General features: G+C 44.2%; 2 protein-coding genes across 3 annotated transcripts in view; one reads left to right on the top strand and one right to left on the bottom strand.

Annotated features, from left to right (window-relative positions):
* LOC134211894 (caspase) overlaps window positions 1-11,560 on the bottom strand; it is a 104,977-nt gene extending 93,417 nt beyond the window's left edge. For both annotated transcript variants that reach the window (XM_062689267.1, XM_062689268.1), the window contains exon 1: window positions 11,318-11,560. The gene's annotated coding sequence lies outside the window, so the exon portion shown is untranslated. The remainder of the gene's footprint in view (window positions 1-11,317) is intronic.
* Window positions 8,033-10,052, top strand: LOC134216020 (nuclease SbcCD subunit C). Its single transcript, XM_062695058.1, has one exon. The coding sequence runs from the start codon at window positions 8,137-8,139 to the stop codon at window positions 9,994-9,996; it is 1,860 nt and encodes a 619-aa protein (XP_062551042.1). The 5' UTR covers window positions 8,033-8,136; the 3' UTR covers window positions 9,997-10,052.
* Window positions 11,561-12,672: the final 1,112 nt, after the last annotated feature.

The following is a 12,672-nucleotide window of genomic DNA, read 5'->3' as shown; positions in this document are numbered from 1 at the left end:
ATTTTAATATCAGTACATTTAAAGTTAATTGCCTATATGCCGGGTATTAAGCCACCCGGAGTGGAAATTAATTACTATATGTCTGAAACTCGATTATGCATATGCACTAGGGTGCCAATGAAAATGAGATTTTCGAATTTCAAAAAACGACATTGCTCACAAGTTTCATTGCCCCAAAATATGACCCCATGCAAAATTTGAGCTCAATCGGACATGATTTAGGGGTGCCTAAAATTCATCAAAGTTTTGACCAAAGGAAAAGTCGAAAATCAAATTTTTGTTTTTGATGCCAAACGACTTAAAAATGCATGAAACGTCGAGATCTGATGTAAATAAAAAAAAAATTTTGAAAAAAATCGTTTATTCCTCTAAGAACATTTTTGGGACTCCAACTTGTTCTTCAATTTACACTTGCTCACTTGCTCCGATTGAGCTCAAATTTTGCATGGGATTATATTTTGGGGTAATGAAACTTGTGAGCAATGTCGTTTTTTGAATTTCGATGACAATTTTTTCCCCATACATTCCATTGGCACCCTAATATGTACATTCAAAGTTAATTGCCTATATGCCGGGTATTAAGCCACCCGGAGTGGAAATTAATTACTATGTCTGAAACTTGATTATGCATATGTACAACATGTGATAGATTTAGTTCGGAAAAGGTATTGGAGGGTAACCGCCCCTTCGGTGGGGTTTGATACCACGACCCCAGTTCGCATGACAGGTGCTTTCCCTACTAAGCTACGAAGGACCTCCGTCGTCCACCGCAGCTTAGCGGGTACTGATGAAACCAAATTCCCAGCACCAGGTACCAGCCGATCTCTCGCAATACATTTTCAGAACTAACTCTCTCAAATGTATTTTTGTACACAATGTCAACCAAGTAGGATGAGTATTTAGTATTGTCCGGATCCTACACACTTGCTTCATCAGCAACGGCGCTCAATGAAGTAGGGTTGTGTGAGGTTGTGCCAGTTTGGTCGTCAGATCCCGACACGACCACACAAGCGAAGAGAGATCACCACTCGAGATCAGTACATTCAAATTGAGCAACGGCGCTCAATGAAGTAGGGTTGGGTGAGGTTGTGTCAGTTGGTCGTCAGATGCCAACCCGACCACATAAGCGAAGATAGATCGCCACTCGAAAGAAACAAAGATAGCTCAGTGGTAACGTGATAGACTCTCATTCAGAGGATTTATGTTCGGTCCTTGTGTAAGCCATCTTTTTGGGGGCAGCAGGGACCATGTCCAAGGGCTTGACGACCCCTCCCCAGCTGTCTGTGAGTCAGGGAGAACTGCCTAGGGCGTGGTGGGTTTTAGCAGTGGGCTCTGCTAAAATCCCTCCCAAAAAACAACAAGTGCCCGTAAGCAGACTCTATCAAAGCGACTGTGTGCCGCTTCAAAAGCACAAGCCCAGGGAGTGCCATTGGCACATCAGGATTGATCCCAGTAAGATCCTGATTATGGTATACTGGTTGCATGTTATTGGTCTTGTTTTTGGATATTGAGATATTGTGAACGCGAGGGCTGGTAGTCTGGTTATTCTATTCTCTTTGTAAGGCCGGGTGACACCGACCTGAAACGGCGAATGGGCTAATGGCCAGGCTGTCTTCCGTCCCCTAAAACCGTGGCGGGCCTTGTAGCATGCGGAACAATCCTGTCGCTCAGCTGGCAGCTGAGTGGGAGTAGGCTCAGATGCTTTTCCCTGACTAGCGCTGATCTGGCTCTGAACACGAAAGTGTCAACCCTCGCATGGCCTCCCTGCATGCCGCAAGGTATGTACATATAACCATGGGATCGCGAAGGCGACTACACCAGCAGGATTCGACAGCAGCCGCAAGGGGGACCCAACAGCGATGAATTCTAACAACACAAAACACAAAACGTCGAGGAATGCAGGTGAGGCGAATGGTGGTAAGGAGAACCCTTTCACCAGACGTAGCGGCCTTGAAAGGTCTCCCCAAAGATCGCCGGGGGAAGGTGATGGAGAAGCCCGCGGAGAGTCTGAGGAGGTGCCGGTTGAAGTAAAGATGGACGGCCTCACCCTGACCCGCGTCATCAAATCTGTGATGGCGAACCACGAAGAACGCGGTGGTCACACGATGGAAGTAGTCACGGAGGTATCCGACGTGATTATGTCGTTCCTAGACAACCGGGTTAAGTACAGCAAGGATCTGAAACTTGCTGTGCAGGCACTCTGTGCCCTAGTAGTTGAGGCCAAATCGGAGTGGAGGTCCCTACTAGAGGCCAGCAAGAGTGCGGATAGAGAGCTCCGGAGAGAGGCGGAGAGCCAGGTCGAGGAACTCCGCAAAAGGATGGCTGTAACAGGGGCGACCCCGAAGCTGAGTAAGGTTACGCAGGAGGCGAACCTGAAAGCAGCTGTCGAGAAGTCCGCAGCCCCGAAGCCAGAGAAAAGGAAGAAGGTCGAGCAGAAGGATGGCCATCCCAAGCCGGTGAACCCAGTGCCTCCACCATCGAGGACCACTGAAGCTCGCCCGGAGGAAGATCTACCGTGGAGAGAGGTCGTGAATCCCAAGAAGGCGAGAAGACAACGGCAGCAGGCGGCAGAGAAAGCGGCAGGCGGAGCGATACGCGCCACTGTTAAGAAGGGTAGAATCCAGAAGGAGACGGGTGCGCCCTCCAATGTCAGTGGTAAGCGTAAAGACAGAGGCGAGGCGATTATCGTCAGTACTGACGACAAGAGCTACGCCGAAGTCTTGAAGGCCATGAGAGTTAATGACAAACTCGCTGGTCTAGGAGAGGATGTCAACTGCATCCGAAGGACGCGGAGAGGCGAGATGATTCTCGTCTTGAAGCGGGATGCTGCTCAGAAGAGTACTGAGTACAAAAAGTTGACGGAGGAAGTCCTGGGCGATGGGGTTCAAGTAAGAGCCCTATGTCCAGTTTAGAACATCCAGTGCAAGGGCCTGGATGAAGTAACCGAGGCTAGAGACCTGGTCGACGCACTGAGAGATCAGTGCAATGTCGAGATCCAGGAATCTACGGTTCGGTTACGCAAAGCTTCATGGAATGCAGGTTGCCTCATTCCAAGTACCTCAGGCTGAGGCAAAAAGGTAATGGATAAGGCTAAACTGAAAGTGGGTTGGTCGGTATGTCCGCTAAGTATAAGCCAACCGCTTCAGACCTGTTTCAGGTGTCTTGGCAACGGTCATAAGTCTTATGACTGTAAAGGACCTGATCGCAGTAAGCTATGCCGTAGGTGTGGAGCTGAAGGCCACCAAGCTCGCACCTGTCAGGCTGCACCAAGGTGTCTGATCTGTCCCCCGGGTACAGACAACAGACACCTCACCGGTGTCCAGGCTTGTCCGGCCTCTAGAAGGATCCAGACACGCAGGTAACACAGCTGAATCTGAACCACTGCAAGGCGGCTGAATTGCTGCTACAACAGTCGGTTCCTGAGTGTAAAGCTGATGTAGCTTTGCTGTCCGATCCATACCGCATCCCTGCCGGTAACGGTAGTTGGATTGCGGATAAGTCTCAGATGGTGGCCATCTGGACTTGCGGGCGATATCCCATCCAGGAGATAGTATCATCACCTGATGATGAGGGTTTCGTTATAGCAAAGGTAAACGGTGTTTACTTTTGTAGCTGCTACTGTCCTCCCAGGTGGAGTATAGTGCAGTTTACTAGCGTAGTAGATATTCTTGCAGCAAAACTAACTGGCTTAAAACCGTTAGTTGTAGCAGGCGACTTCAATGCGTGGTCAGTGGACTGGGGATCCCGGTCCACAAACGCCAGAGGTCATACCCTGCTAGAGTCGCTAGCGGTATTGAACGTAGTCCTGCTGAATGAAGGCCAAGTGCCAACGTTCAGGGGACCGAACGGTGATTCATGCATCGATGTGACCTTCTGCAGCGCGGGATGGACGGTGGAGCCAGAATGGGAGGTTCATGAGGGGCATACCTCCAGCGATCATAAGGAAATTCGTTTTATGATCCGGTATACCCCCGTAGCAACCACAAGGCGGATCGGCAAAGCCGATCTAGTATGGCGCACATCGCAGTTCAACCCAGAACTCTTGGAGGAATCACTACGATGGGAGACGCGAACAACGGGATTAAGTGGCGACGAGTTAATCGATGTACTAACCCGTGCATGCGATGTGACGATGCCTAGGAGGACCAAACCTCCCGGAAACCGGCAACCTGTGTACTGGTGGACTGACACAATTGCAGACCTTCGTAGAACCTGTCTTCGAGCAAAGAGAAGGCTGCGATGTGCCAGAACAGACGCTGATAAGGTCGAGAGACGCAGGGTGTTCCAGACAGCGAGCAGAGCTCTGAACTACGAGATCAAATGTAGTAAGAGAGCCTGCTTCGAGCGGCTGTGCAGGATGGCAAACGACAATCCATGGGGAGATGCATACAGGATAGTGAAGGCTAGGACCATTACCACGCCACCTGAGAAATCTCCGGGGATGTTGGCCAAAATAGTCGACGGGTTGTTTCCGAGGCATGAATCATCGAACTGGCCCGCTACTCCGTACGAGTCAGTTGACGTGGTACCGCTAGTGACTAACGAAGAGCTTATCGTAGCCGCAAGAAAACTTAAGCTCAATAAGGCGCCAGGCCCGGATGGTATTCCAAACCTGGCCCTTAAACACGCCATTCTTGCCAATCCAGATATGTTCAGGAGCTGCCTCCAGAGATGCATGGACGAAGGAAACTTCCCATATCGATGGAAACGGCAGAAATTGGTGCTATTACCGAAGCCTGACAAACAGCCGGGGGATCCTTCGGCATACAGACCAATTTGCCTACTCGACACAGCTGGAAAGCTGCTAGAGAGGGTCATTCTGAATAGATTGTCGGCTTATACAAAGTGTGCTGGTGGCTTATCTAGCAACCAGTATGGCTTCCGTAAGGGCCGTTCTACCATCGAAGCAATTCGAGCGGTAACGGATACGGCCAAGATAGCGAGAGGTTTAAGCAGAAGAGGTATTAGGTACTGCGCGTTGATTAAGGTGATTATACAATCAAGCCATGTGGTGAATTTCAAATTCACCACACGGTTTTCTACTCTAATTATCAAAAGTTCAAATCTAGCGTAATAATTTTCGTACAATGCTGAAATTAAAGTCGATTGTTTAGCATGAGTAAACAAACGATCTACGGATGTTTCATCCCCACGTGCGTTGTGATTCTCTCAATTCGTGCTCTTGAAAAATCACTAGAAAAAGCACGTGGTTTCCAAGATGGCCGATTTTTGGCTTTGTTGTATAACCACCTTAAACTTGATGTAAAAAACGCGTTTAACAATGCTAGCTGGGCAGCAATTGCTGACTCCCTGCACCGATTGAGAGTTCCGGATTACCTGTGCAGGATTCTGAAAAGCTATTTTCAGAATAGGGTGCTGTTATACGACACTGATGCTGGTCAAAAGTCGATCGTAGTGTCCGCGGGTGTTCCACAGGGATCGATCCTCGGACCGGTTCTGTGGAATATTATGTACGATGGAGTATTACGCCTAAGTCTCCCGGCCGGTGTGAAAATAGAAGGCTTCGCGGATGACGTAATGCTGGAGGTAACAGGAGACACTCTCGACGAAGTCGAACTGAAGGCTTCATACGCGATTGGCAGAGTGGAGGAATGGCTCAACTCGAGGCGGTTGTCCCTTGCACATCACAAGACGGAAGTCGTGGTAGTGCTTAACCGTCATGGGCTGCAACAGGGGAGGATAAGTGTAGGGACCTGCACAGTTAACTCCGTGAGGTCTCTCAAGCATCTGGGCGTGATGATCGATGATAAGCTCAATTTTACGAGCCACGTCGATTATGCATGTCAGCGGGCTTCATTGGCGATAAAATCTTTATCACGAATGATGTCCAACATATCGGCGGTGCATTGTCAAGTGCGTAGGCTGATAGCTGGCGAAGCATTGTCTATCATCCGTTATGGCGTGCCGGCATGGGCCGTAGCACTAAAAGCCGAGTACAATGTAAAGAAATTGATCAGAGTACACCGGCTGATGTGTTTACGTGTCGCGAGCGCATATCGCACCATATCATATGAGGCGGTGTGCGTTATAGCTGGAATGATGCCGATCGACATACTCTTAGAGGAGGATGTGGAGTGCTACAACGAAAGGGACTCGGTGCAAGTGCGACGTGTCAAGAGAGCAGCTTCGTTGCTTAAATGGCAAAGAGCATGGGACACCGCAGTCAAAGGTCGTTGGACCCACAGACTGATTCCAGATGTGTCCAACTGGGTTGATAGGAAGCATGGTCAAGTCAACTTCCACCTAACACAGGTGTTGTCTGAACATGGCTGCTTTAAGAAATTCCTACACAGGTTTGGCTTCGCAGATTCTGCGGAGTGTCCTGAATGTGTAGGTGAGGTAGAATCGGCAGAACATGTGATGTTCGCATGCCCGCGATTCGAGATAGAACGCAATGCCATGCTGCTTATTAGTGGTATGGATACAACCCCGGACAACCTCGTCGAGAGGATGTGCCGGGAGGAAGCTATATGGAATGCGGTGAACATAGCATCTCAACAGATTATGTCGAAACTGCAGCGGTGGTGGCGTCTTGAACAAAACCAACGTGTGCAGTAAAGGCACCTGTGATGCAGTGAACACTTTGCTCACCCCGACAACCAACATGTCACGGGTGGGCTGCGGGGACCTCAGTATGTAGATATAGAGGTCATTGCGGTTCACGCGCGGTGGTTGTTGTCGGGGTGCTCGTCTCCAACGTGAGATTATGATACGAACCGTTAGGTTACTATCATAGCTTGCGATCGACGGATGGTGAGGTAGCCACCCTTGAAGTCGATGTTGTGTGTATTGACGTCAAGTGCGTTAGCACAGGCGTGAGCGTTCTCAATAGTCCCCCCTGATGTATTGCTTAATTGCGGGCCGGGGGTACGGACTGGCGAAAGGGTTTTGGTTTTAGTGGGTCGGGTAAGAGTTACATGACATACCCATCCCCACACTACCTGAGTACCTCCTCAGGTGTCTGGTTGCAGATTTCCGTTTACCCTTCCCGGGTAGAAGAAAAAAGCAAAATAATATCAAATTTTACTATTAATATATGAATAACTGAATAGCAAAATCTGATATTAGTTTGTTTGATATAGTTGATAAAATAGCAAAAATAATAACAGACATTGCACTAGCAAATAACTCATTTTGCTATTATAATAACAAACCAATAGCAAAATATTTGAAGAAAAGAAAATATTAAAATCAGTTATTATTGATATGTTGAAGATGCAAATGATAAATGAATAACAAACTTTGCTATGATTGCAAAATGTGTTCTTCATTTGTTGTTGTGCTCTTTCTTACAATAACATAAAAACAACTAATTTTACTATTATAACAAAACTTATGAATAACATAAGAATAACTAAATATGATATCATAGCAAAATTTGTTATTATTATGTTATTTGTTTGTTATTCACCTCTACCCGGGTTGCTCAAGAAAAAAAAAAGATCGCCACTCGAGTTCAGTATTGTCGGCGTAGCACCAACTTAGAATTCGGAAGTCCGGACTTCCGAACCGAACTTTCTTCCGAAGTTTTATCTGTCAAACTAATGGATGCGTTGTTTAGCGCATCTTTAGGGGAATCCAGCGCACTACTTCCGAAGTTGGGAAAGTTGCCTGTATCTGGAGAAAAATCCAACTTCGGTATAAAAAGCGGTATAAATTTATTCCGGATACACAATACATTGAAAGTTAATTGCCTATATGCCGGGTATTGAGCCACCCGGAGTGGAAATTAATTATTAGAATAGCATAGTTACGGTGTACTTCGTAAATTGGACACTAGTAATACCCATTTTTTTCCTTTTGAAATCGCCATCCACATCCGGAGTGGAAATTAATTATTATGTCTGAAACTCGATTATGCATATGCACAACATGTGATAGATTTAGTGGCGATCTCTCTTCGCTTCGTATACAGGCACTTTAGTTTTTACCGGTGTTAAAACCATTCACCTTTCATGGAAAAGTTGTAAATAAGTAACCAAACACGAAGGAAAGTTCTATACAGATTTTTGCAATTTTCGCTCATTCCTAGCAGGCTTTGACATTTTTATCTCACACGTCAAATTTTTTCGCTGTCTTGACTCACGAAGCTCTATTTAACAAAATTATCCGGAAATGTCTTCCAAAATTTCCTGCAGTTCCGCCGACAGAAATGCTCTTATCGTCGATGTCGTCGAAAGCTTGATTCGCACAGTTCCGGAAAAATCAACAGGTAAAAGCAATGGCGACGATTCCTATCCAGCTGGTGCCGGCTCGTTCAAAAAGCCACAAAATCCTGAAATGAATAATCGGCGGATTCTGAAGATGAAACAACAGTTGGCCAAGCAGAACAATTTTATCACCGAGTTGAAGAAAAAGATCCGCTCAATGTCGGAGCTGTCTCCAAAGTCAATAACAGATCATGAAGAGCTGGCATTCCTAAAGAGCCGATTGGATAAGGAAAATAGAGATGCAAAGACTTTACTCGAGAGGCTGATTCGAGAACAGAAAATGGCGGATTGTCCAGGTTGGGAGCAGATCCGATTATGCAATGAACCCCTGGACGATGTCTGTCGCAATCCATGGATGCTGGGGAACGTCTCCATGCCAGAACAACGGTTTTCCTTTGATTCTACTCTGTCCTCGTTGACTTCCGATGCTCAAGTAGGTGCGGAATCGACTTGTGACCTGGACGAAAGACTCAAGAAGGAGCTTATGAATCGTGATCGAGTTATCGAGATTTTGCAAACTCGCGTTGACGCACTAACGGCAGACATAATGAAGGTGAAGAAAGACAACCACGCTATTCTTGACAAAACTCCAAGGCAGACCAAATTTTGCGAAGCGGACATATTTAATCGGTTAAAGTTTTATAAGGAAAATACGGACGCGTTAGAAAGAAACTTGAAGCAGATGGGTGCTGCACTTGATGTGATCCGGACGGAACTCGGCCCAGCGTTAACTGGTGAATGCCAAGAAACAGTCGGTTGCAGTACTTTTGTTACACCGAGTGAAAAAAGTAAAACGTCTGGTGAAATTAGGAGGTTATCTTCTTCCTCAAAACAGGACGATGACCAGTATAATACCCTTGTAAAAGAATACGCCAAGAAGAATGACGAATGCAAGAAGTTGACTGACCGATTAGCAAAAGCCTGTTCCTGTCGTAATGAACCACCAGAACAGCTAGAAATAGATGTTCTCAAAAACAGATGTTCGGAGCTGTTGGATAGTCAGGAGGAATTTCAAATTCTTATCAAGGAGCAAGGAAATCAGATGGAGGAATACCGTTCCAAGTATCTCGCTGCGCAACAAAAAGTCGAAGAGCAGAAACTTCAGATGGACAAAATGGACGTAACAAATCGACGCATCGAAGAACAAATCAACATCGAGGTGCACAGAATCAAAACTAAATTCCAAGACAAACTTCGACAGCTGACACCATTTCCTCGTCTGTTAGAAGCTGAGGAACAGAAAGTCACCAATCTCAAAGACACCAACGGAAAGCTTTTGGATGAACTTAAGAAATCTGCAAAAGAGATACGATGCCTTGAACATCGTTTGCATAACGCGCATGCATCGCAGAACACCGAACTGGAAAAGGCTTACAATCTAACTCAAGTTGAAATGGAACAGTTGCAAGCGATGTTGCATGAGGAAAAAGAGAAGAAAGCAAAACTGCAGACACAACTTGATGCAGCCAATAAAGAAATGGAACAAACCAGAAAGGAAACGGCAAAGATTATTGCTCGAACCAATGACCGAGCACAGGAAGAACGAAAAACGGTTCAGGAAAGAATAAACAGCCTTGAGGTGGAATTGTCCCAGTGTCGGGCATCCGCCTCTGTCACTATCAGCAACCGTGAGGAAGCACTGCGTGAAATGCAAGGCCAGATAGGGGTGCTATCAGCTAGTCTAAACGATGCCCATCTACAGATGGATTCCCTGCGCAATCAGCTTACGTTTTTGCAAAATGAAAGATATGGTTCGCGAGCTTGAGATTTCCGATATCAATCATTTTGGCCAATAAACTGTGTTACAATCAGTATGTCTTAGATATGTCTTGTTTATTCATTATACTTGGACAATAATGAAAGATTATTTTCATTTCCTGTAGATTTTAATCATTGTTTAAAAACAAAATAGAATACCTTGGTATCAGAATAACACCAATAGATTTTTATTGATGTAACATTTCGACATTCATCATCATTCATTCTGAAGGCTGTTGGTTTTTTTAAAGACTTATTATCTACCTAGCTGTTTTATCTTATGACTAATTTTACCTTTGCCAACCAAGCAAGTTGTTAGTAGGTTATCATTCTACCCTAAAAACGAGATTTTCACAAGAGCAGACAAATTTTTGCTAACAGATCAATTAATCAGCTTGACAAAAGACTCACAATCAGCAAAATTTGGCTAAGTCGGATTTTTTGACCAACTTTTGTTGTATTCCAGCAAAATGAAACTGAAAGTAAAGATTTCAGATTCATCTATATTGAATTTGGTTGATTGTAATGTGGAAAAACGATTATTCTCTTAAACTCGCAACATGAGGGTCTGACGTTCCAGATGTAGGAAAAGGTAGCTTTCTTTTGTACTACATTTGCATACTAATTTATGCATAAAATAAAAATTGTAGTAATGTAATTTTTATTTGCGGTTAGTAATATACCTATATAGTAATTATATTGCAACTACAATTTTTATACACTAGGTTATATTTGGTTGAATAGTCATTAATACTTTATCAATAAAATATCTTCATTGATATAAAAACCAACTTGAAATAAATTCACCTGGTAGTGACATTGCTTTACTTGCAAAGCCAGGTACCAAGTGGTTTAGTTCTTCAAAATTAGTGATTACAATGACCGATTAATAGTGATCAACAAGGTTTCTCAGTAGAAGCATTTGAAGTACTCCTGAATCTAATGTTTACTCAGTTCGCTGATTGCAATTTATAAAGATAAATGTTTACCCCTTTGCTGATTGCAATTTATAAAGAGAAAAGCGATTGAAAATAAGTACCTAGGTATGGGAATTTGGCAATGTTTTCCTGTTTTACTTAGCTTTTGTGCACAGGCAATAACTCAGTTCATAGAGTTGAGTCGAAATACCTATTATAAGTATATACATAACAATGAGTTGTCGAGCCTTCTAGATCTCTTTTGGGGAGGAACGATTTTGTACGAGAATGGCAAAAACAGCAAATAATTAAGAAAATTTCCGCAGTCTTATCTTATTCCCATTGCAATTTCCTGGTCCATAAAAGATAATAAAAGTCGAGCCCCCAAAAAAGCACTTCGAAAAATTTTACCTTTTATTCGATGGCGCTCATAAAAAAATTACCGCGCTATATTCCACAGCTCGCAGACAACGTGAAGCACTGAATTACATCATTTTATACGAACAGTTTTGAATTGTTAATAAATCACTGCGAAAATTCCAATACTGTTGAAATATTTTGATCAAAAATTTTTGGAACAGCGAATGGCGAGACGGGGAAGATGATGAAAAAAACACACTGACCGTCAGCGCAACTTTACGTACACACCAAACTGGAAACGGGGAAAACGCAAAGATAAGAGCACAAACCGGTAAACAGGGCAACAAGCGTTTAGGTCAACTGACCGACCAAACAACTCCGGTACACCTGGGTGATGCGAATAGAATCGATTTGGTTGTCAAACTGAAGCCAAACTTTTCTATTGTGCCGGAGCCAAACATTGAAGATTGTGGTTATGTTCGATTCTGATCGTATATTGAAAAGTATTGTTATTGTTTGGGAAAATAATAATAATAAACTTAGTTTGATTTCTTAATTCTTTGTAACAATTATTTTCACATTATATTTCGAGTGGAAAATTAGTAGGAATGCAATTAAAAAGCACTCGTTACGATATTTAACGAGATTCAACAGCTGATTGGGACATGAATGTATGCAAACCATCGTAAAGTCATGTAGAGTCTCGCGCATTTGTGCGCCCTCATGCAGCATGGAAAGAGAAATTTGAAGAGCGGGAAATGTTTGACAGGCAAGTAACTGCAAAATAATTTTGCTTACGGGATTGATTTCAAAATATCCCTCTACTTGCTTGACAGCAGTAAAGCGGCTCTATCCGCACCACCCAGCGGTACACAGGGTTCACAAATTAAAATCATGCTACGTTTTGACAGGGCAAGTGAATTGAACTTGAACAACTCAGTTGAATTCAATTGACTTGCCAAAAGTTGAACATGTTCAACTTTCTTTTCGTTCAAGTGAATTGAATTAAGGTCTCTAATTCTATCATGAACACGTTCGTCCAAGTTTGGAAGATGATATTAGCATTTCCATATCATTGAATTAAGGTGTTTACACGTTCAGTTCGCGTTCGATTCAAGCGACTTGCTCAATTCACTTGCCTTGTCTAAACGTAGCATCATTCTCAAGCAACATATGATTAGGGCCGAAAAACCAACAATGCTGAACCGAGAAAAATGATCGAGGTTCAAGTTTTCTAGGACTACAGTATCCCCCCGCTTATCCGGACCTCGCTAATCTGACGACTCGTTTAGTCTGGATTATAGATAGTGGAATATATAGATGAGCGAAGATAAATCCTCTGTCGCCAAATGAACTGTCAAACGTGTCTCCAAACGAGCATGACGTCACGATTTCAACGGAAATGT

The sequence above is a fragment of the Armigeres subalbatus genome, chromosome 2 (assembly GCF_024139115.2).
Source record: "Armigeres subalbatus isolate Guangzhou_Male chromosome 2, GZ_Asu_2, whole genome shotgun sequence".
Classification (NCBI taxonomy): Eukaryota; Metazoa; Arthropoda; class Insecta; order Diptera; family Culicidae; genus Armigeres; species Armigeres subalbatus.
The sequence above is the reverse complement of the archived record's forward strand: the minus strand, read 5'-3'. Positions and strand labels throughout refer to the sequence as shown.